General features: G+C 39.8%; 1 protein-coding gene, 1 long non-coding RNA gene and 1 pseudogene across 8 annotated transcripts; 2 read left to right on the plus strand and 1 right to left on the minus strand.

Annotated features, from left to right (window-relative positions):
• The first annotated feature begins 8,729 nt into the window (after positions 1-8,729).
• LOC126876616 (katanin p60 ATPase-containing subunit A-like 2) lies at positions 8,730-11,143 on the plus strand (annotated as a pseudogene).
• Positions 11,144-12,466: 1,323 nt separating this feature from the next.
• Positions 12,467-20,693, minus strand: LOC126876613 (survival motor neuron protein-like). 6 transcript variants are annotated; one of them, XM_050639526.1, is made up of 7 exons: positions 19,246-19,727; positions 19,089-19,177; positions 18,726-18,908; positions 18,510-18,600; positions 12,912-13,167; positions 12,712-12,791; positions 12,467-12,643 (listed from the first exon to the last, which is right to left on the minus strand). In XM_050639526.1, the coding sequence occupies exons 2-7, from the start codon at positions 19,140-19,142 to the stop codon at positions 12,585-12,587; spliced, it is 723 nt and encodes a 240-aa protein (XP_050495483.1). In that variant the 5' UTR covers positions 19,143-19,177; positions 19,246-19,727; the 3' UTR covers positions 12,467-12,584. The 6 variants fall into 6 exon arrangements, with proteins under 6 accessions (XP_050495483.1, XP_050495485.1, XP_050495482.1 ...); XM_050639528.1 differs by having other exon boundaries at positions 19,098-19,177; positions 19,246-19,724; XM_050639525.1 differs by lacking the exons at positions 19,089-19,177; positions 19,246-19,727 and adding an exon at positions 20,487-20,693.
• On the plus strand, positions 20,087-21,959 carry LOC126876617 (uncharacterized). Of its 2 annotated transcripts, none has more exons than XR_007694373.1 (4): positions 20,087-20,426; positions 20,842-20,954; positions 21,119-21,362; positions 21,627-21,959. It is a non-coding gene; the product is annotated as an uncharacterized LOC126876617 (long non-coding RNA). The 2 variants fall into 2 exon arrangements; XR_007694372.1 differs by having other exon boundaries at positions 20,093-20,426; positions 21,119-21,251.
• Positions 21,960-23,297: the final 1,338 nt, after the last annotated feature.

A 23,297-nucleotide genomic window follows, 5' to 3' on the forward strand; every position in this document is an offset into this window, starting at 1 on the left:
GCCAGCAACTACGGATGACATGTAACAACCAACTGCCCCACTTCTAAAAGGCAACTAACTTGCAAACCCTTTGATGGTTTCTGTAGCGTGATATACCCCTTGAACGTGGTTAAAGAATGTGGTCGCCGCTGGACGGCGGTTTGACAGCAGAGCGATCTCGCCAATTCAAAGCTTGACATTACAAACTACCGAGAATCATTAGGCTCGTTATCGAGCATCTAGCTTTCAAAAGGTGCTTTATCATATGATATGACTTCACGATATTTTTATAGCAAGAAGAATGGCCAACCTCTAACAAAACAAATTTTTACTAAGTACTGCATGTGAGCTGCAGGCCGGCCTACTAGGGAAATTTGACGAATGAATAAACTAAAATATATACGAATATATTCGTTATATCATAAAATGCTCGCATTATGTTCTCTAACACCATAGAGGAAACTAAATTTATATATTAAAAAATTGGAATACCTGTTATAAGAGAGTTAATTAAATTCTAACTTATCGATGACTCCATAAAAACCTTTATTTCCTAAAAATATATATCTTCCAAATTCTCCTTAGAAAGTATCATAGAGAAAATATGAAACCTGAAAAGTACATCACGCTGATGCCTCGATCAACCCTCGTGCTTCGCAGTCCATGTGTCCGAGCGATGAATTCCCTCCAAACAAGGAAAAACCAAAGGGAGGTCTCCTTCGAAGGGCGTGAGAGGGTAAGGGAAGCAACGGGAACGATGATCACGCGATATACTGGCGGCGTACGTATAGAACGGCTGTTGCGAGAGAGTTCGCAAGAAACAAGAAGAAAAAAGGAATCGTAGGCCGACGCGACTATACGCTGTCGACGGACAAACAGCGATTGAGCCTAACTGAAACGAACTCTGTCGCAGTATGAGCACAGGCTACGTTCGCGGGAAAAAGTGGTAGGGATACATGGGAGGCAGACGTAGAGAGGACGGAGCTGCGAGCGTAATCGAAATCTCCGGAAAACTGGAGAGCCTGGGCAAGGGAGGTAACCAGAGTGGAGGACTAGTGCCTGTGAGCGCAAAACGGGTGTGGATACGGGAAGTCCTGCCTGGACAAGGAGGAGTTAAACCAAACCAACAAGTGTGAGGTTAGGACGGTGGAGCAGCCATATTAGGACGCGTGACAACAGCGCCGCTACACGGGCTACTCGAGGAACTACCCAGACGCAGCCATATTGGCGCGTGCGTCGAAGCGCGTTGCGCGGGCCACTTGAAAGTGACAGCGACTGGCAGAGTGGCAAGTGCTGACCGAGCGACATTTCCCGCCCAACGGGGAAACGGACGCATCCATGGCGAAAGAGAAGGAGGTAGAGGAAAACGCCAAGGGACGGAGGGAAACGGAACTGGCTGCGGAGCCGCCGCACGTTAGCACCAGGAGCATGACGAAGGCGATGCCGCCAAAGGAGGGACCCTCCCGCTTCACGCTGGACAAGGAGGGAATATGGACTGAGGAAGCAACAGAGGAGGAGGAAACCCCCGCCAGAGAAGCACCCCGAGCGAAGAGGAAGAAGGCCAACGAATCCCCCGAACTCCCCGCGGTCCCGGCTGAAGAAATGAGATCAGCCACAACGGCGGACATAGGAGCCGAACTGATTCGCCGGGCCGCCGAGGTGGCCAGGGCTGCCGAGGCGCCCCGCGGCCACAAGGTCACGCAGGGGAAAACCCTGAAGGAGGCGGCGAGAACCATCACCGCGGGCGTGACAGAGTTAGTGAGGAGAACGGACCCTGTCACCGACGCACTCGCTATAGCGCAAGGACGCATAGCAACACTGGAGGCGGAGGTAGAGGCACTCCGAAAAGAGCCGGCCTCGCGCCCCACCGCGGATGAGAACAGCTACAGGGCGCGTCTCGCTGCAGTCGAGCACCAAGTAGAGGAGATGAGATCCTTGCTGCACCGACTGGAGGAACAACTGCAGGGAACAGAAAAAGGAGAAGGAAAGGAGGTCGTCCCTGCCGCGAACACGAGAGGGATGGAGCCTGGAGCCCCAAGCGCCCCAGCGCCCAAGGGAGGCCGAACGGCGGACACCGAATGGCAGACCGTCGGAAGGAAAAGAAGAGGAAAGAAGAAGGAGGCAGGGAGGAAGCAGCCGGCGAAGCTGATCCCCGAGACAGGGGCGGAGAGCCAGAGGAAAACTCCGTAGAGTGGATCGGCGAACACACGAAGAGGGGGAGGCAGGGGGCCCCTCCCGCGCGCACCGCGGACGTCAGCGGTAACAATCACCCTGACGGACAAATCGAGCCAACCCTACGCGGAGGTGCTGGCTGCGGCCAAGGACAGTGTCTCCCTGGCCGAGCTCGGCATCAACACGATGAGTATGCGGAAGACCATCACCGGAGGTGTCATCTTAGAGGTCCCTGAGGACCAGGGAAGGGAGAAGGCCGCAGCGCTCGCAGCACAGCTGGCGCGGGCTCTGGACCCGAACGAGGTCCGCGTGGCGACCCCCTTCCGAGCCGCGGAGGCAAGGGTGTCCCTGATAGACATAGCGGCCACCAAGGCGGAAATCCAGAACACCCTGGCAAGGGAGAGCGGCTGCAAGCCGGAGGACATCCGGCTGGGAGAAATCCGCCCCGCCCGGAACGGACTTGGCGCCGTATGGATACGAGGTCCTGCCAGTGCAGTGAGGAAACTGGCCCAGGCTGGAAAGGTTGCCATAGGCTGGTCGATGGCGAAGGTCGAAGCCATCGAACGGAGACCGTTACAGTGCTACAGGTGCCTTGGGATAGGACACACGGGGAAGACCTGCACCGCCAAGGAGGACAAGGGGCACCTGTGCTTCAGATGCGGCGAACCAGGGCACCAGGCGAGAGCATGCACTACTGCGAGCCCGAAATGCCTGCTCTGCGAGGCGCTTGGAACACCGTCGGTGCACAGGATGGGGGGACCGGCCTGCGCCCCCTCGAAGAAGGGAACGAAAGGAGCCGCCCGCGGATCCACGGCTGCAAGAGGCAGCGAGAAAGGCTCCCCGCCGCAAAGCGACCCTAAGTGGGCAGGGATGATGGTGGTGGGGGTGTACGTGTCACCCAACAGCGGACGGGCAGCGTTCGAAGAATTCCTGGACGGAGTTGGCGACTGCGTCAGGCGACGACTCCCCCGACAAGTGCTCGTCCTGGGAGACTTCAACGCGCACTCCACGGAATGGGGGAACGCCAGGACCAACGCGCGCGGCCGCACGCTATCAAACTGGGCCGCGGGACTTGGTCTTCTGCTAGTGAACAGGGGCTCGACCAGTACCTGCGTGACGTGCAGAGGGAGCTCCATTGTTGACATAACATGGGTCTCCCCCGAGGCATTCAGGCGGATCTCAGGCTGGAGAGTGGCCGAAGGGGTCGAGACGCTGTCGGACCACCTCTACATATTCATGGAGGTGGACGCACCTGGACCTGGAATGCCGACGACAAACGACGGGCGCGGCCCGCCGAGGTGGAGGCACGCGTGCCCACCACCCAGATGGAAAATAAAGGAGAGGAACGAAGACCTACTCCGGGCGGCTGCTATAGCAACAGCTTGGAGCTGGGAGGCCTCGACAGCGACGACCGAAGCAGACGTGGAAGAGGAGGCCGAGAACCTCCGCCAAGCCATGACAACAATCTGCGACGCATCCATGCCACGAGCCACACCAGGCACGGTGCGAAGCAGAGCAGTTTACTGGTGGAACCCCGGCATCGCGGAACTGAGGACGAGATGTGTCCGGGCCCGAAGACAGTACCTAAGGGCCCGCCGCTGGCGACGACGCGACGAAGAAGAAGTCTCCTTGCGCTACCGGACGTGCCGCGCGCTACGGCGCTCGCTACAGAGGGAAATTAAAAAAGCGAAGGACCGTGCCTGGTCCGAACTGGTCGAGACAGTCGAGTCGGACCCATGGGGGAGGCCATACAGGACGGTGACACGGAAACTGCGCGCGAAGGGCCCCCTGATAACGGCGGAAATGGAACCTGCACTGCTGACGCGGATCACCGGAACGCTCTTTCCCCCACAAGAAAACAGAGCGGCGGAACGGCCACGGGAAACGACACGACCGCTGGAATGGAGGGACGACTGGGAAGTCACAGAGGAGGAGATATGGGAGGCAACCAGAAGAATGACCGCCCGCAATGTGGCACCGGGCCCGGGCGGAATCCCTGGCCGGATCTGGGGGGAAGTGATGGGGGTCATGGCCCCCAGACTCCGGCACCTCTTCACAAGATGCCTGAGGGAGGGAGTCTACCCCCGGGCGTGGCGGACAGCGAGGCTGGCCCTGCTCCATAAGGAGGGCCGACCGACGACCTCGCCGTCAGCGTACCGGCCGATATGCCTACTGGACGAGGTCGGCAAACTACTCGAGAGGGTAGTCGCCGCCCGCTTGGAACGACACATAGCGGGCCAAGTGCCAGGTTTGCACGAAAGCCAGTACGGCTTCCGGAAGGGGCGCTCGACGATTGACGCGGTCAGACGCGTACGAGCGATTGCGGAGGACATGGTCTCCCGGAAAGGCGTGGCGCTGGCGATTTCCCTGGACATCGTCAACGCGTTCAACACCATGCCATGGGACAGGATAGTGACGGCCCTGGAGCACTTCGAGGTTCCCAGCTACCTCGTCCGATTGATCCGGGCCTACCTCGACGACAGGTGGGTGTGTTACGCCAGTAAGGAAGGAGAGGAAAAGCGATCCGTCGAGCGTGGCGTCCCGCAGGGCTCGGTGCTGGGCCCCATGCTATGGAACGTTGCGTACGACGAGGTACTACGATGCCCGCTACCCCCAGGCGCGGCCATAGTATGCTATGCGGACGACACCCTAATCCTGGTCGAGGGTCGTGGCTGGCACGAGACGCTGCGCATTGGCGGAATCGCAACGGCCTGTGCGATCCGTGCCGTGAACGAACTGGGCCTGAGAGTCTCCCCTGCGAAGTCGGAGACCACCTGGTTCTTTGACAGGAAGAGGCGAGGGACACCACCGCCCGGCCTATGCATAAACATGGCAGGTAAAACCGTCCGGGTGGGGTCACAGATGAAGTATCTGGGACCATCGACAGCCAGTGGACGTTCGAGCCGCACTTCGACTCACTGATCCCGAAGGTGTCAGCGGCTGCCAATGCCCTGTGCGGCCTACTACCGAACATCGGCGGGGCCGGAGACGCGGTGCGCCGACTCTACGAGGGCGTCGTTCGGTCACGAGTGATGTATGGGGCCCCAGTATGGGCGGACGACCTGATGGCAAGCCGTCGCAGCATCCTGCTCCTGAGAAGGCTGCACAGAGTGACCGTCATCAGAATCATTAGGGGATACCGGACGGTGTCTCACGCGTCGGCGTCCACCCTAGCCGCGTCCCCCCCGTGGGAGCTGCGGGCGCTGGCGCTCAAAAAGAGATACACCCGCCGGAGAGAATGGCACCCGGGAGAAGACCCCACCGAGCAGGCGGCTCCAAACGACACAGGAACCGCCGAGGAGGACACATGGAACCTGTGGCGATCCCAACTGATCAACGGGAGAAGCGAACACCGAGGCGCGGATGCGGTCCTACCAAACTGGGAGGCATGGAGGAGCCGCCACGGCCTCCCACTCACATTCAGGATGACACAAGTACTCCCCGGACACGGCGTGTTCGGCGAGTTCCTGAAGAGAATAAGGCGAGATACGACAGACATCTGCCACCACTGCGGAGAGGGCAGGGACACAGCGCAGCACACCCTGGAGCTCTGTCCGGCGTGGGAGCTGCCCCGCTACACCGTGCGGCACGCCATAGGAGAAACGTGGACCCCCTCAGCGATTGTGGAAGCGATGTTGAGAGGGTCACAGGAATACGAGGCCGTCCGCCTCTTCTGCGAGCGAGTTATGCTCGCGAAGGAGCGAGCGGAAAGGAAGAGAAAGAAAAACTCTCAGCCCTGCAGGATAAGACGATGGAGAAGGATGGCAGACAGACGACCCAGAGCCGCCCCGCCACCACCCCAACGGACTACGACCAGAAGAAGTGACAGCACTAGGGGCAACAACCTCCCCCTAACGCCCACTCAATAGCCGGCTCGAACAAGAGAACGCGAGAAGGGGATGCAACTGAAGTTAATTCATAAGAGGTTCCTGGAGCACCCCTGTCACGCGCATAAGATGGTCATCGTGGAGTTTTAGTCGGTAGGAGTCCGACACTACTCTGCTGTTACGCGATTATTGCAGCAGCGGAGTGTCCATGAGGATTTCTCCACGTACAAAAAAAAAAAAAAAAAAAAGGCTACGTTCGCGGGTCGATCGAACACGTTCTGCGCCTTTCCTCGGCACCAGCGTCAAAACCACCCTCGACGAGCGCAACGCACTGGTGCACCTGCAATATTAACCACTGGTCTTTCCTTTTTCGCGCGATATTATATCAGCACCTATGATACCATTTCAAAGACCGCAATCAAAACATTAAATACCGCATTAAAGCCATACAATAATTCGCAATATTCATTCGTAAACGTTATTGTATATGTGCTTAATTAATCGTTATTATGTTTCGAATGATTTACTACCTCATATTCCATAAGCAGATATATGGTTCATTTTCACCTCAAGTACGATATAATTTGTAACAAATATTTATAATTCACAATGTAAAATATTTATAATTCATTGGAAATATTATTCTATCACGGTATAGTGGTCAAATTTCACATAAATCACAAACATATGGTAGTCAGAAGCTATACTCACGACATGACAAATCATGATGATGTCATGAAAAATGGCGTCCGTCCATATATATTCAAACGCAACGAACAAGTTCGAACTTTTCGAGAATAAACGATTTGTTCGATAACATCTGTCGCGAGCTTCTCTTCCTTTAACGATAGCAATTGACAACTAAAGCTCGAGAGGCTCGTAAGGATGAACAGCGACGAGTATCTAGAAGCTATGTACTCACCTGGGCAAGGAGACTCCAACACCAAGGACGTTGGAAGTTTCGAGAAGCGAAGATGGAAACTGAAGTAGCACGTCAGGTCAACTCTGGCAAAAACTGCTAAAGAAAGAAAAATCCAACTAATTTGTTTCCAACAATAAAATGAAATTAATTTGTTTCACAAATTATTAACTGGATATTATTCAAAAATTATTCAAAATTCGCTTGATTGATTCACGGCCCGGGACACTTGGGTCATACCATTTTGGTAATGGACGAAAATGGCAGAAGGAAGAACGACCGTTTTTTTCATATTTCTCTTTCCCCGGGAAACGAAAGAATACCCGAGCACCTTGTTTCATTTCTTCTCGACATCAATTTCAATCTTTTTAAACGAAATATAATCTGAACGATGAAAAGTTCATTCAAATAATGCTCCGCGCCAGACACTCACGAAAATTAAGAAGAAACACGGAAAATTCGCGAATAAAACGGATTTCTTTGTCCCAGTGAGATAATAAATCTCGTACACGTATTGGTTTTTAAAATCAATATATCCACCAATGTGCACTCGTTTAACAAGGGTGATGGAACGTGCCAAAAATCTCTCAAGAGGGTCTTGGCAACGGAAGAGTCGAAAATGTCACAATTATGAATGAAAAATTCGAATAGTTGCTGATTTTACAGTCGAAACCGATAAAGAACTCCAGATATTCCCCCAATTAATTTACAATAAATTCGCGAAAATGATCGATTGCTGACGTCATTGTATTCTAGAAAAATTGTAAAACGATAAGAATTTATTGAAAAAACTTATATTCGATGATAACACTTCTAATAAGAGTACTAAGAGGAGCGATTCTGTACTCACCTTCCTGCCTCGAAGTACCGAACGCAATTAACCGTCCGCCCAGGATGGAACCGTTCGGAACTTTTGTAAGTCACTGCACGGCCGCTGCTTATGGTGGAAATGTAATAGATATAAGTACAGAGCGCGTGAGCGAACTAAAAGCGCGATAGAGAAGTAGAGAGAGGATGTTCCGTCCTTGTCTAATGACGCGCACTTGTACAGGAAATATGTAACAGCGGTATACGAGCAGCGTCAGTGTCCACTAGTGTGCATGCCTGATTAAACAAGGACAGGAAGTATCTATACATGGTGTTCTCTTTCTATTTCCATGTTGCATCCATCTTACTATACAGTACACACACTCAGCTATTCTATCATTATATTTGTGCGTTGCTTATGTGTGAACCAAACATTTCCATGACAACAAATCGTTTGTCTCTTGTTTGATGCTCGGTTTTCAACGGAGTTGAAAGAATTTTTTAAGAGAAACGTAATGGACGGGTTGTTTTTAAAGTAATAAACGGAAATTCTCGTATCCATTGAGAAACGATAGGCGATTTGAAAGTGTCACTATGAACGGTGATTTATCGATGCAAGGTAGTATGAATAAGATATTTTATAATCTGCGAAAAAAGGTAAGGAATATTCTAGATTTTAGATTTTAGAATTTCCACGTCACAGACGAGTGTGTTTTGTTATTTGATTTGTAATATTGCTGCAGTTCTCTTAATAGCTGTTCGTTTCATGCGATACTCGCACATAGTATCTATGACTTTTGCTTCTAACAATTTTTATAATTAGGCTGTATCAAATATTTTTAACGTTCGTGTTTCATGAAAAATCATGTGTAACTCGTTGAATTCGCAAATGTAACAAAAAATTACATGAGAAACCTTATATTATTGTAATGAAAAAATAATTATATTAGGAGGATAGTCGTATTTCGGAACGTCATCGGAACATATTATATTATACCTTATTAACATATTATACCTTGCTATTTGGAACACAATGGGTGAGTATATTATAATTAAAATATATTCCTAGTTCCAATTCTTTTGAATAGTGTCAGTGACCAATCGAAATAGAAATCAGTGGACATCATGGAGAGAGAAGGCGAAACCAAATTTGAAAATTCGACATCGGTAATTCAGTAGTTAAGAATAACTCAATCGATTATGTAGATTAACTAGTTATAAACAAATATATGAAGTATAAATTCAAATTATTCTTATCCATCTAAAAATTGGAAATTAAAAAGCAGAAGACAAGAAATTATCTTCGAGGATTTATATAGTAAATACATTCTTTTGCCTGTCTTACCTAGAGATAAAACAGTTGTTTGATGGTTATCTTATAGTGTTCAGTCATTGCGAAAAATATTTTTAATTAGTTAAAAACTATAATTAATTAAAAACTACATTTTTTTATGTATATAGACGTTAGCGATGTATTATTCCGGGAAGCTCGTCTATCTCCCGAACATCGGGTTTGCGACAACATCGATTTGGAAATTATCGTTGCAGAGTATGAAAATTATTACAAGATGAAATTTCAAAAATATCCCATATTGTGTAAGAAAATAACTGGAAGGGAAATGACGAGGGAAGTGACAAATGCAAGCAAAACGTAAGAATTTAAATTATTTAACGATATTAAACGGTATTCAACGTATTCAACGTATCGTATTCAACGTATCGTATTACAATATGATCCAGTGTTTGTAGAAGTATTGAGACAAAAGCCAAATCTATTAGTAAACAAGCGAGAAGTGAGCCTGTGAAAGAGACGAATCTACAGCAGAAGATAACTGATGACAATACGAATCATATTAATCTCGCAATGACAGTGACGTCAATATTCCCCAATGAGAGTGATGCACGTTCATCAGAAGAGCTATTTAACGTCCCAATGGAACAATCCATGCAATCGAAGATATTGAAATGCATTGAAAAGCTTTATTCAGATAATCCGGAATTACGAAAGATTGCTGAGGACATCTCATGCGTAAGTTATTTTCGATTAATATACGTATCGTAAAGCTTTTAAACGATAAAATTCCCGTCGATAAACCGTCCAACGTATATCGACGATGACGTGATTTCAGTAACGCTTCAAATATCAAATTACGTAACACTTACTTAATATAGAGAAGACGCCATTTTATCTTTGTATCGTCACAGGAGATCATAGTAAACAAATTAAATGTACATTGGGATGACGTTATAGGCCTAGAGGAATGTAAAACCGCTGTTAAGGAGGCCGTTGTGTATCCCCTTAAGTATCCTATCTTTTTTGATGGCCCGTTTTCCCCCTGGAAAGGTATTTTGCTGTACGGCCCACCTGGTACAGGTAAGATACTCGTATTCTTTTCATTTCTGTACGTGTTTACAAGAAATATACAAAACAGGGAAAACGAAGTTAGCGAAGGCAGTCGCGACAGAATGCCATTGCACCTTTTTTAACATAACTGCCAGCTCATTGGTCAGCAAATGGAGAGGCGATTCCGAGAAGTATATACGTGTAAGTTGCTTTGTCTATGTAAGTTTCTTTGTTCCTTTGTCTATGAAGGAGAGATTCTAGGTATAAAAAAATTTGATTTTATTTTTCGTCATTTATATATAAATAGAATAGTTGTTTGGAAAACGAAATGATATCATATTCGTGATGAGGCAATGAATTTAAGGAATTTCGAATATAATATTTAATGAATAATACATTTGTTAAACTGAACTGGTTTTATTTGAACTTGCCTATAGTCATTCGCCTACAATTATTTTTATCGACGAGATTGACTGGATCGCCACAAATAAAGGAGACTGTATATTGTCTGAACCTGCAAAGAGATTCAGATCAGAACTTCTTTCTAGATTGGATGGATTAGTGTCTAATGAGAATTCTAATGTAGTTCTTCTGGCTACAACTAATTCCCCTTGGTACGTATATCACGTTATTTCAATGTTTTCTAAGTAGAAAATATCGTAATATTTCTCCAAATTCCAAATATGTTATTGTGTTGTTTGAAGTATTCCTTCATCATTATTAGTATAATAGAACGATAATATTTATTGTAAATATGTTATTAGGGGCATTGATGCAGCTTTACTCAGGCGTCTCGAAAAGCAAATATACGTATCATTACCCAATGAAGTTGCTCGACTTGGTATATTCAAATTATACCTTAGCAACCACTTATTAGAAAATACAGATATTGTAAACCACATAGTAAAATGTACTGAAAGATATTCTTGTGCAGATATAAAATTGCTTTGTAAGCAAGCGTGGCTACTAGAAATAAGCCCGATATGGAGGAGACTTGAAAAGAAAGAAACACCTGTTACCACTTTGAAATATGAATTAAAAAGTTATGAAATATTAGCAAAATTGTTAAAAAAAATGTCACCTACAGTTACGTAAATAGATAAATATGATACGTGGAACAAATAAATACGCAATCGTAAGGACAGATATTGAAAAATATAAATAAATGGATTATCGTTCGAGAAATCATTCGTATGTGTGTGCATGTGTGTGCGCGTACGCGCTATAGGCTAAGTTTAAAATGTTCGGTTGTATTATATCCTTGTATTATATATGTCGGAGATGAAAGGAAAACCGGAGCCTTTCCTTTGCAATTTTGAGGAAGCCTTCTAATGCTTTAGCCTAGATTTTATCATAACTGTAATTAAGCAATTGTCATTTGTAATTGTTTGATATTTGTGAAAGCGAAAGTGAGTTCGAGGTGACAACTGGTCGCCGAACGTAGCCACGGTCACGGGATAAACGTTTTGCCTGACGAAGGTGTGGATCGGTTGTATTGTTCTCCCTAGAAATCACATAGAATTGTACTTTAGAGATGTCGATATAATGGGACACACGTTGTATTAGGAATCAATCTCCAGACAGAAACTGCCTAGTAACGGCGTTTGAATCTTTCTCGATGTTTCCAAAGAGTATACAACAAACTTTTGACAGAAATTGCCTAGCAACAACGATTGGAACCTTCTCGATGTTTCCAGCGAGCATATAACAAACAAATGCAGTCGTATAGCGAAAAAGATTTTCATCAGATATTCATTCGTGTGATCGCCTTGGAAAGTGATACATCGAGCAATTTACCGAGTGTCTTAGCAATCGTATTTTTTTGTGTTTAAAATTATTCTACGCATAGTAAAAAGTTATCCCGTTGACCGTGGATTCGTTTGAACCCAGGAACATTGTTAATAGCGTTAATTAAATTCATTATTCGTTAAATTTATTATTCGTAAAACATATTATTCGTTACTCTTATTATTCGTTAAACTTATTATTCTTTAATCTAATCATTAGTTAAACTTATCATTTGTTAATCTTATCATTCATTAAACTCAATATTCATAATATTTTGCAAAATCTTGTATATTCGCGTAAATATAATCTCTGTTTCGTAAAACAATGGCTAATTATTCGTTCCTCTTATTGTTCGTTAAACTTATTAATCTTTAATCTAATTATTAGTTAAACTTATCGTTTGTTAATCTTATTATTTATTAAACTCATTATTCATAATATTTTGTAAAATCTTGTTTATTCGCGTAAATATATTCTCTGTTTCGTAAAACAATGGCTAATTCAAACGAAGGATCATTACGCGCCTTAAATCCTAATGATAACCCGACATATATATGTGAGTGTATTTTATCAAAAATATGTTTTTTATGTTTTCTTATCTTAGTAATTATTTTTAAAAAAGTCAAAGTCTTATATGAAAATAAAGCTGTTCTTTATTTCAAATAATTGAAGTAAATAAATACAATGAGTTTTATATTTTATTATATCTTATATTATCGTTATATTGTTATTGAAAAAATTGATATAATCAACAGTTCTTCCTGTTCTCTTGATTGTTTCTTGCTTGTTTCAAACCATGATAATAACCTACAAAAGAAATAACATAGTCCATTGAAAATTTAATATACAATAAAATACTTATATGAAATAATTACCTGTGTAATATACCATGTAACCACTAATATACCATGACATCAACATACTTGAAAGTGCGTCTGTATCATTATCTGGTAATCTAGTACATTTTATTAAAATTTCGTATTTTTTTTCCAAATAAAATGTTAAACTTATTCCAAATTACTTATTAATATTAGAAGTATTCAGCATTCCATTAGAATTTTTAAATTGTACTTACTTGGCCATTAATTGTGGTGGTAAAGGAGGTGCAGGTGGCATTATATCAGTCATCGAATTGAAAGATGGTCCCGGTATGAAGTGATGTTTATACGCATTTGCTTCTTCAGAGTCACAATCCATTTTTTCTACATTATATTTTTTCGAATTTACATTTGTAGAAAAATTAGTCTCACAAGTCTCATCGTTCTCTTCATTGAATTTCTCTTCCAAAGCTTTCTTTTGTTGTGCTATTTGACTTTGCAAACCTTCTGATTCTAAAAGAGAACTCAACTCGACTTTCTGTGTATTACCATAGTCTAAACACAGAGTAAAAGAAATTTAATAGAATGACTGAGTGCCATTCGGTTACTGTCCTTACAGGCAATGTATTAGAATTTCCCGTGCATAAATGTATATGTATAAATGTTTGCCTTGATATATGTAGTAATAATCACTCGTCTAATGAGGAGAATTATATTCCAAGCAGCTAATAATGAACAATAAGTAACATGCATGTTTATGGTTCATGACCCTATATCCCACGGGTCTCCCCATAGACATTGACAGGTACTCCTGCCCAGTTAAGGACCTGCTGAATGACACTGTGATAGACTATGCGAAAGCCTTTACTTCATATATATATGTATTTTTAGTACATTTCTTAATTGACATAACCATCATGCTAAAGGTATTACCTACAAATTTTACAACACACGTGCTGTTGAGGTTATTCGGTGTGTAAACAGAGAAAACACGTGGATAAATTGTAAGGTAGAAAATATATTTAAATAGAAGTGTAATAAGTAAAAATACAATTTGAGCTGGTCCAGATCCGCACGCTAGCTGTGTTACCTAATAACTGAAAAACCCCGAAGCCAACGTCGCCTGTCTACTGTTTATGGCCTGACTTCGTCGCAGTCTTTTGTCTACACGCTGTCGATGGCTTCAGTGCTTGAGAAAACTAAAAAAGACCAGATGTAGAGTTTTCTTAGAAGTGAACTTCAACACCCTCCCTAAAACTCTACATCCCTACAAACAATTATCTCAAATTTACAAATTATCTCTTAATATTTTCTAACTCTTGTCGTAAATATCTGAAAATTAATTTGTCAATGCCTTCTCAAGTACATTTGCCAGCCGCCTTTCTCTTTTCCATACAAATTAATTTATTACACAAAAAAAAAAAAAAAAACTAGAAGACTAAACAGATCATGTAGAGTTTTTCCTCTTTTTTTTTTGAGAAGTAATAATCACTTCGACACCCTCCCTAAAAACTCTACATGTTTACAAACAATTACATCTTAATATCTTTTTTACTTTTCAAACCTAACTTTTTCCTTAAATATTCAAATCTCGGTTTTGGCAACGCCTTTGTACATATATCCGCCAATTGCTCTTCGCTTGTTACATACGTTATATCAATTTCGCCTCTATTGTATAAATCTCGCAAGAAATGATATCTTACGTCAATATGCTTACTTCTTTGATGGAATTCTGGATTCTTAATTAATTTTACGGCACTAGTATTGTCTACACATAGCATATACTTAAGGATCTCTAATTTACATTCAAGAAATATTTTCTTTAGCCACATAATTTCTTTTGCTCCTGAGGCTGCACTGACATATTCAGCTTCGGTCGTAGATAAAGCTATACATTGTTGTCGCTTACATTGCCATGTGATGGCCGCATTCGCATACTTACATACAACGCCTGATGTCGACTTTTTTGTTTCTTTGTCGCCTGCATAGTCAGCGTCGCTAAAGGTTTCGAGACTGCCTGCTTTTGTATATAAGAGTCCCATGTCTGCGGTCCCTTTTATGTAGCGTAAAATTCGTTTGACTAATTTCCATTGATACTGGTTTGGATTCTCTAAGTGTCTCGCCGCTATATTTATTGCAAAACTAATATCTGGCCTACTTACGGTTTGTAAAAACATTAAGTTCCCTACGGCTTCTCTGTATGGTGCGTTACAATCATTATCGCCTATGTTACTTTCGTTCCAATTAGTCTCGATAGGTGTAGAAACACTGTTTGCCTCATTCATATTAAATTTTTCCAATATGTTTTCGATATACCTACTCTGATGAATGAATATTGAACCATCTTCTAATCTATTGATTTCAAGTCCAAGAAAACTCTTTACTTCTTTCAAACTCGTAATTTTGAATTCTTTATTTAAATCATCGAAGAATTTATCAATTAAAGATTCGTCTGAAGCTGCTATCAGTCCATCGTCTACGTATATGGTCATCAACATTAATTTGTCGTCTTTTGTATAAATATAAAAACAAGGATCTGCGTTACTCTGATAAAATTTTAAGTTCGAGATAAATTTTGTGAAACGTTCCGTCCAACATCTTGGAGACTGCTTTAAGCCATATAGGCTTTTTAGCAATTTACAAACCCGATTTGTACCATCATCATAACCTTTAGGTTGTTTCATATAAATATCTTCTTTCAGACTTCCATATAAGAATGCGGTTTTAATGTCGAACTGTCCGAGGTGTAAATTATTTTTGGCTGCAATACTGAGCATTAATCTAATTGTGTCAAACCGAGCAACGGGACTATATGTTTCCTTATAATCTATGCCTTCTTTCTGTGAACACCCTTTTATTACAAGTCGCGCTTTGTATCGTTCCGAGTTGTCCGGATTTAGCTTTATCGTTAAAACCCACCTATTGCTAAGTACCTTCTGATCTTTAGGTTTTTCTACAAGTATCCACGTCTTATTTTCATGGTGCGATTTCATTTCATCATTCATAGCTGTTTCCCATAACTCTTTCTTTTCGGATCTCATCGCTTCATTAAAATCCACCGGTAATTTTTCCGCCACGTACGTTACTGGGTTACCATAAAAATCGGTTCGTTTGATCTTATCTCTATCTCTCAATTGTCTCACATTGTCGCTAGTTCCATGAGGTTGTTTTTCATGTTCACTCTCTACACTTTCATACGTACATGCTCTATCGCTCTGCGCACTCACATCTTCGCGCTCGACAATTTTCAGTAAACTTAATTTTACGAATTTCGCATTTTCTAGTTCAGGCTTAAATATTACGTCACGGCTTAATATTACATTTTTTACTGTTGGCACGTACACTCGATACCCTCGTCCGTTATCTAAATAGCCTACCAAATATCCTTTGTTAGCCTTTTTGTCAAGTTTTGTCCTTTTCTCCGCAGGTATGTGAGCAAAGCACTCAGTACCGAAAACCCTAAACTTTTCTAAATTCGGCGGTTTCCCGTACCACAGTTCATATGGTGTTTTCTTATCTTGTCTTGTCGGCCCCGTCTTATTTATGACATGTACTGCTGTGTTCATGGCTTCGGCCCATAAGAACAGCGGTAGATTTGGTTTCGAATATAGCATCGACCGACCTGCCTCTACTATTGTTCTATATTCCCTTTCTGCGACACCATTCTGTTCAGGAGTGTATGGGACGTTAATCGTGTGCCTAATTCCCTGACTTCTTAAAAATTCTTTGACTTCTTTATTTTGGAATTCTTTCCCTCCATCACTATGAATTTCTTTAATTTTATCCTTAAATTGATTTTCAACTTCTAGGCAAAAGGTTTTTAGTTTTTCAATTACTTCTGACTTACGTCGTAAGAAGTAAATCTTTGTGAATTTTGAAAAATCATCTTTAAATGTCAGAAAATACAGTTTCTTGCCTAATGACTCGACTTCCATAGGTCCACATACATCCGTATAAATAATTTCGCGAGGTTTAGTCGCCCGATTGATTTTCTCGTGAAAACTCGATCTATGCTGTTTCCCGTACGCGCAACCTTCACAGAAAAAGTTATTATCCTCTACAACTTTCATATTTGAATTCTTTAAGAATTCTTTAACATGTCTGATGTTCTGATGACATAGCCTTTCGTGCCATAACTGCAATGTGTCCGCGTTTGACTCCGCTCTATTGCTAAAATTACAAACTGACGGTATGATAACTCGCATATCTACTTTATACAAATTTCCGATAACAGAACCTCTTGCTATTATTTTCTGATTTTGTAAAAATATGCAATTGGTCCCTTCCTTTGAAATACAAAAATCTATGCCCCTTCTTGCGACAGATCTAATCGAAAACAGATTTCTTTTCATACCTGGTACGTATAGAACATCGTTCATTGTACATGTTACCCATTTGCCGTCCACAAAAGTCTCTACTCTGATTTTTCCTTTGCCGCACGCATCCATGAACGGACCATCGCCGATCTCTATCTTCACCGTGTTATCGAATTCTTCGAAAACGCTGAACCATTCCCGTCGTCCTGTCATGTGATCCGTAGCTCCTGAGTCGATTATCCAAACATCAGCGTTTGCCGTTTGTATCGCTGAGGTACTTCCTAATAGACCAATTCCGCTGTGATCCCGATTTTGGTTTCTAGGTTCCTGGTTGTCTCTATTGTTGCTTCTTTTGTTATTTTTAAAACAGTTTTTGCTGGTGTGGCCTTTCCTTTTGCATATAAAGCATCTAAAGCAATCCTTCTTTAGATGGCCAACTTTTCCACAGTTAAAGCAACTTGGTCCTTGTTTCTCGTATTCACGTTTACTTGACTGCTTCTGCTGTTCCCTTTTATAATTATTACCTTTTGTTACCAGTGCCATCGATGTTTCCTGGTCGTCTTTCTTCCATCTAATTTCTTCCGTCATCAGCCTGGTACTAAGCCTGTCTAAGGTCTTCTTTTCTTCTTCCACGGAATCCCACGCACTGTGAAAATGATCGAATTTGTTTGGTAACACCGATAAAATGCGTGTTATCAGCATTTTCTCGCCAATTTCACTCCCAAGGACTTTCATCTTCGCCGCTATGAGTTCCAACTTTGATAGGTTGTAAGAGACATTTTCAGATTCTTCCCATTTAAAATCGAAGAACTGCTTCTGGACCATATTTAAATTCTCATCCGACTTCATGTCATATACTGTATTCAGCTTTTTCCACATTTCATGTGCTGTCGTGCAACATAAAAGAAGATCCAACGGTTTCTTTCCTACCGAGGTCACGATTAATTTTCTCGCTAATCGATCTGCTTTCAAAAATCTTCCACGAGCGATTTCTTTCTCCGCGCTGTTACCTGGATGACACAAATTCCCTTCACACACGTTGATCAGGTCGTCATCTTCCTCCAAAAGTGTACGCATAACAAAACGCCACTGGAGCCAATTTTCTTCGCCGCGTAACATCTCGACCTTCGCACTTGCTGATTCCATTTTAGCACTATCCCTTATTTTACTAAGCACAACACTTTAACAATTTATTCATTTCACGTTGCTACCTTGCAATTTACAGCCCTGGGCCCATAACCTGTTGAGGTTATTCGGTGTGTAAACAGAGAAAACACGTGGATAAATTGTAAGGTAGAAAATATATTTAAATAGAAGTGTAATAAGTAAAAATACAATTTGAGCTGGTCCAGATCCGCACGCTAGCTGTGTTACCTAATAACTGAAAAACCCCGAAGCCAACGTCGCCTGTCTACTGTTTATGACCTGACTTCGTCGCAGTCTTTTGTCTACACGCTGTCGATGGCTTCAGTGCTTGAGAAAACTAAAAAAGACCAGATGTAGAGTTTTCTTAGAAGTGGTAAGCACTTCAACACGTGCCATTGTTTTCGTAAATTTTTGATATTATAGCTTCATAAGTTTCTCCATCCTCTGAGTATATTGCACGATAAGGTGCTCCTATGATCCATTTCTATAGAGAAAAGATGTGTATACAAATAAATATAAGTAAATAGCAAAATAAAATAATTTGCTTCTTAATCAATATATTTAATAATATTCTGTATCAAATTTGTAATATTCTATCAAAATCACAACCTTGTGTAATTTACTTGCGTGTTTAGGCTGCTTAAGATTTTGTAGGTTTTCTTTCGGTTGAGAATTTCCAACATCCATTCCCATTCGCTTGATAACTTCTTCTTTTGCTAAATATATTGCTTTATCATATGCTTCTATTAATGCACTATCATCCCAAACATTATCATTGGCTGTGTCTGTATCCTTTTGAGATAGCAAATTATACGTTATTAATATTGATACAAGTATTTTATTATCAAACTATTGCAAATTATCATATATGTCATTTTTCAAAAATTGACTAAAAGGTAGTGGATACTGTTAATTACTATTATGCTAAGATCTTGTACTAAAATAATGTTAAAACCATTACGTTTCCATTACCATACATACGTTTCCATTTCCTCGTATAAAAAGAACATTCATATCATCTGCCATTTTAAAATAACATCATTTAAATATTGAATTTGCTTCTGAAATATTAATTTGTCTCATTTCTTTAACTCTAACACATTGTAAACAATGATGACATTATACCAACTATAATACTAAAAATCTATTCCCCATTCATTCGAAAGATTATTTTTTGAAGCAAGGTTAACATTGAATGTTCCCAAACTTCAATAACTGTACTTTACTTTCTTTACAATATCTAACAATATATTAGAATACTATAAAAAAATATTGTATGCACAAGAAACTGTTTATAGCGAAATAGCAAAAGAATTAATCACATATTATAACTAAAACGAGATTGTTAAGTAGATTATATTATACTGCATATGCGTTAGTGTTTCAGCTGGTAAATATAGTTTTTATATCTGAAGATAAATAAGATTTAATTCTATAAAATTGCATAATGAATTATACATATATCTATTACTATTCGCATTTCCCCTTAGTTGTATGTTGTCAATAGCATCAATCACGAACATATAAATAAATATAGAAGAAACCGTTCGGAAATGGAAAGGGAAAAATGAACATGGAAGACAAGAAAGTTTTCTTCATGTTTAGCGTATGCGTGATACGCTTTGACTGTCTCAGATAAAGATAAAGATACTCTGCTCATTTCTATTTGTTCCGCAGAACGAGAAATTTGTTGTCTTTCATATTGGTTTTTACGATTCAATTTTTGGGCAGTTTTCCCTAGCGAGTGTCGGTCCCTGTTTGATATAACCAGACCGTAATTTATACAGATATGTAATATAGATATATATTTGTAAAACTGAAATCAGATGAAATAAATGTTGCCTGAGGTTTTAAACGTTTAATAAAAACAATATTTCATTTGGAAAAAATGTAAGATATGTAAAATTACACATTGATCATTTTGCTGGTCTTGTATCATAAAACATGTGGCCCGAAGAGCACGTGTCCGGTAGGGATACGTCACTTGTGTTAGGAATCGTTTTATAACCTATCACAGTAAAGGAACGTCCCAGTATAGCAGCCGAAGAATGCCGTGAAAGTTTTTGCACAAAGTACAATTGATCTACAATTGATATTTTCCGCAATACTTATCTGGTGTTTGGACAGGGTGTCCCATACTCATGATATTTATGACAGTGGAATGGCGTTAGTAAATCAATTACAAAAATTTTCGAGATCAATTCTCGGTATTGCATCAAATTATTCAAAATATACAAGCAACACAACGTTGCCCTTTTTGCAGGCAACAAGAGGAATATCGACCACGCAACCACTTTCATAAAAACAAGAGTAAGTGATACAAATTTTCTTGTGCTTTCCTTCTTTTTTTAATAGAATTTCAGTACTTACCTTCCAATATAAAATTGGTGTCAAAATAATAATGCTAATAATAATGTCTAAGAAATTTTTCTCTTTGTAGGAGTATAACATCTAGAAAAATAACATAGTATTAATAGAATAGTATTAATAAGAACAACATTGACAGTGAACAACTAAAAATATAACACTGTTATAAATATATGATATACGAATTTTATTTATGTATTATTAAGACAAGTATATCTTATTTTTAAATTATTTCTATTATCATAAGTGATACATATAATTAAGGTATAATTAAGAGAAGATTAATTGAAGAAACACAAAAAATAAAGAAAATAATTATATTGAGATAATTTTTATCTTTCATAAATATTATTTTCAGAGTAAATATAACGTTTGTTAAAGCAAGTGGAGAGAGAATCAAAGCAAAAGGGAAAGTTGGAGATACTATATTAGACATAGTAGTAAATAATGAAGTTGATTTAGGTGGATATGGTATGTTTTAAAGAAGCATAATTTACTTAATTTAAAATAAATAATTTTGAGGTAGAAAATATTTGAAAATTTTCATTTTTATCAGGTTTAATATTCTTATTATTTTTAACTTTTGATACTTTATTATATAAGTATGTTGTAATCTTAAAATATAATTGATATAGGTGCTTGTGAAGGAACATTAACTTGTAGTACGTGCCGTTTAATATTTTCGAAAGAAGTTTATGATGCACTTCCTGACAAACCAACAGATGAAGAATTAGACATGTTGGATTTAGCATATGAATTAACAGATACGTTATAATCAGTAATATTAATAATCAGTATCAAATCATTCACATTATTAATTCTATTACTTTTTAATATTTTATAAAGTGAATTTTTCTATTTAAATTTATGTAAAAACAGGTTAGTATTGGGTATTTCGAAATCTGCATCTCAATGTAGAATTTCAAATCGCTATCTCTGAATACTACGAAACTGAAATTATAATAAATTTTCATAGTTTTTTATTTATGACCCTATAATCATTACAAATCTATGTTGGAATTAGCATATTTACAATGTTGATTTTCAAATGGATAAATAGAAATCTTATTGTGTATTAGTATTAATTTGTATAGCAATAAATATATTTATTGACATATTCAGTTATATAATATTTAATCTCAGGTCACGGCTAGGCTGTCAAATAGTAATGTCTAAGGAACTAGATGGAATTGAGGTAAGAGTTCCATCAACAATTAATGATGCAAGAGCATAACTGAAATTATCTATAGGTTTTTGAAAATTTGTATACAATGTTATACATCTCTTGTTAAAAAACCCTTGTTATAATTATTAAAATATTGGTATTAAAAAAATATAATAAAGAATCTTGTGTTTAAATGTGAAGCTTATATATATACATATGTTATAGTATAATTGCAATTTTGATATTTGTACATTGCCATTGTAAAAAGCCTATCCAATTATGAAGAAAATATATCTTTTATTTTTAATATACAGGGTGTCAATTTTAAAACGTTCATCTAAATTATTTTCGTTACTATTAAAGATAAGAAGAAATTACTAAGGAAGACTTAAATGGTTTTAAGATGTGTACTTGGTTATGATAAAAAAGACTCTTGTGGAATAAATTTTGCAACTTCTGAAGGATTAGATAAAAGCTTAGAACCTAAAAAATAATTTGAAATTAATTTCGTTTAGATATACCGTTTGATTTCTTAGCTATGGGCAAGTTTAAAAGATCATCAAACTCATGGTCAACAAAACAACAGAAATGTACATGCAATGCTTTTTCGTTTCACAACAAGTTATCTGATACTATCATCATTTTCGTGGCACATGCAACATTATCGATTCAGTATAGTAATGTTTTGGATTAAAACAAATGTCTCGACATTGGAGCAAAATATTTCAACCTTTAAGGACTAAAATTAAAACTTATGAGTTTGTTTATAATTTTAATAGATTTTATTAATATTGTGTTTACTGGTTTATTAATTACAAGAAAGTTTGTAAAAGACTGAAGTTTTACGTAAAAAGTACAAATATTCTTTCAACAAAATTAGTCAAATCACATCATTATTTATACATATTGTATATAAATAAAATATGCGGATATATTACTTTACCCTAGAATTAAAATTCAATAATATTGAAGAATCTTATTTATTCAGATTTTGTACATTATCGCTTCTAACCTCGGATAATAGAACAACAAATTAAATATTTTTAAACAAAAAAACTTTGTTCCTTTGTTTGATTTCCCTTGCTCGCGTTTCTTAACTACTTAGATATAAAATACTTACGTTTTCGAAAATTCATACTTCACAAGCTACTAAACGCTTTATCTGTTCAGAATAATTTCTTGTTTTCTTAACTAGGTACATACCAAATACATCTATTAAGTTGGTATTTCTCATAATTACCAGTACATAAAGCTAAAACACTTTTGTACTATGCTTGTTATACATGGATCTAACAAATAATTTAACTTGTGTATTGTCGTTTGTATATTTTGTTACGTGTAAAATATTCTATTTCTACACTACTTGCAAGTTCGATAAAGTGTACATTACACATCGTGAAATTTACATATTTTCACTTGGTTACCCTGCCCAATTCGAATATAATTCAGAACGTATGTGCTATATTTATATATTCTGCATTTGTTTTGTATATTATGTACACTGATCTGATCTTTGTAAACGCGAGTTTTACGATATTAATGAGAAATTTGCCAATTTAATGGAAGTTGTTAATTTTTTCTGGCACGTTTCACGTTAGCAGACATGTTTCTTAAGTTACAGTCGAAAAGTGTTTTTATGTAAAAGAATA

This window comes from Bombus huntii, unplaced genomic scaffold, assembly GCF_024542735.1.
Source record: "Bombus huntii isolate Logan2020A unplaced genomic scaffold, iyBomHunt1.1 ctg00000086.1, whole genome shotgun sequence".
NCBI classification, from domain to species: Eukaryota; Metazoa; Arthropoda; class Insecta; order Hymenoptera; family Apidae; genus Bombus; species Bombus huntii.

What these genes read in the sequence shown, in the direction of transcription:
- LOC126876613 (XM_050639525.1), bottom strand. Translation starts at nt 20,567, where the DNA reads ATGTTATACTCCTACAAAGAGAAAAATTTCTTAGACATTATTATTAGC. An exon ending in ACGCAAGTAAATTACACAAG is followed by an intron (nt 18,601 to 18,725) that starts GTTGTGATTTTG and finishes TTTTCTCTATAG; the next exon opens with AAATGGATCATAGGAGCACC. An exon ending in TTACATGGTATATTACACAG is followed by an intron (nt 12,644 to 12,711) that starts GTAATTATTTCA and finishes TTTCTTTTGTAG; the next exon opens with GTTATTATCATGGTTTGAAA.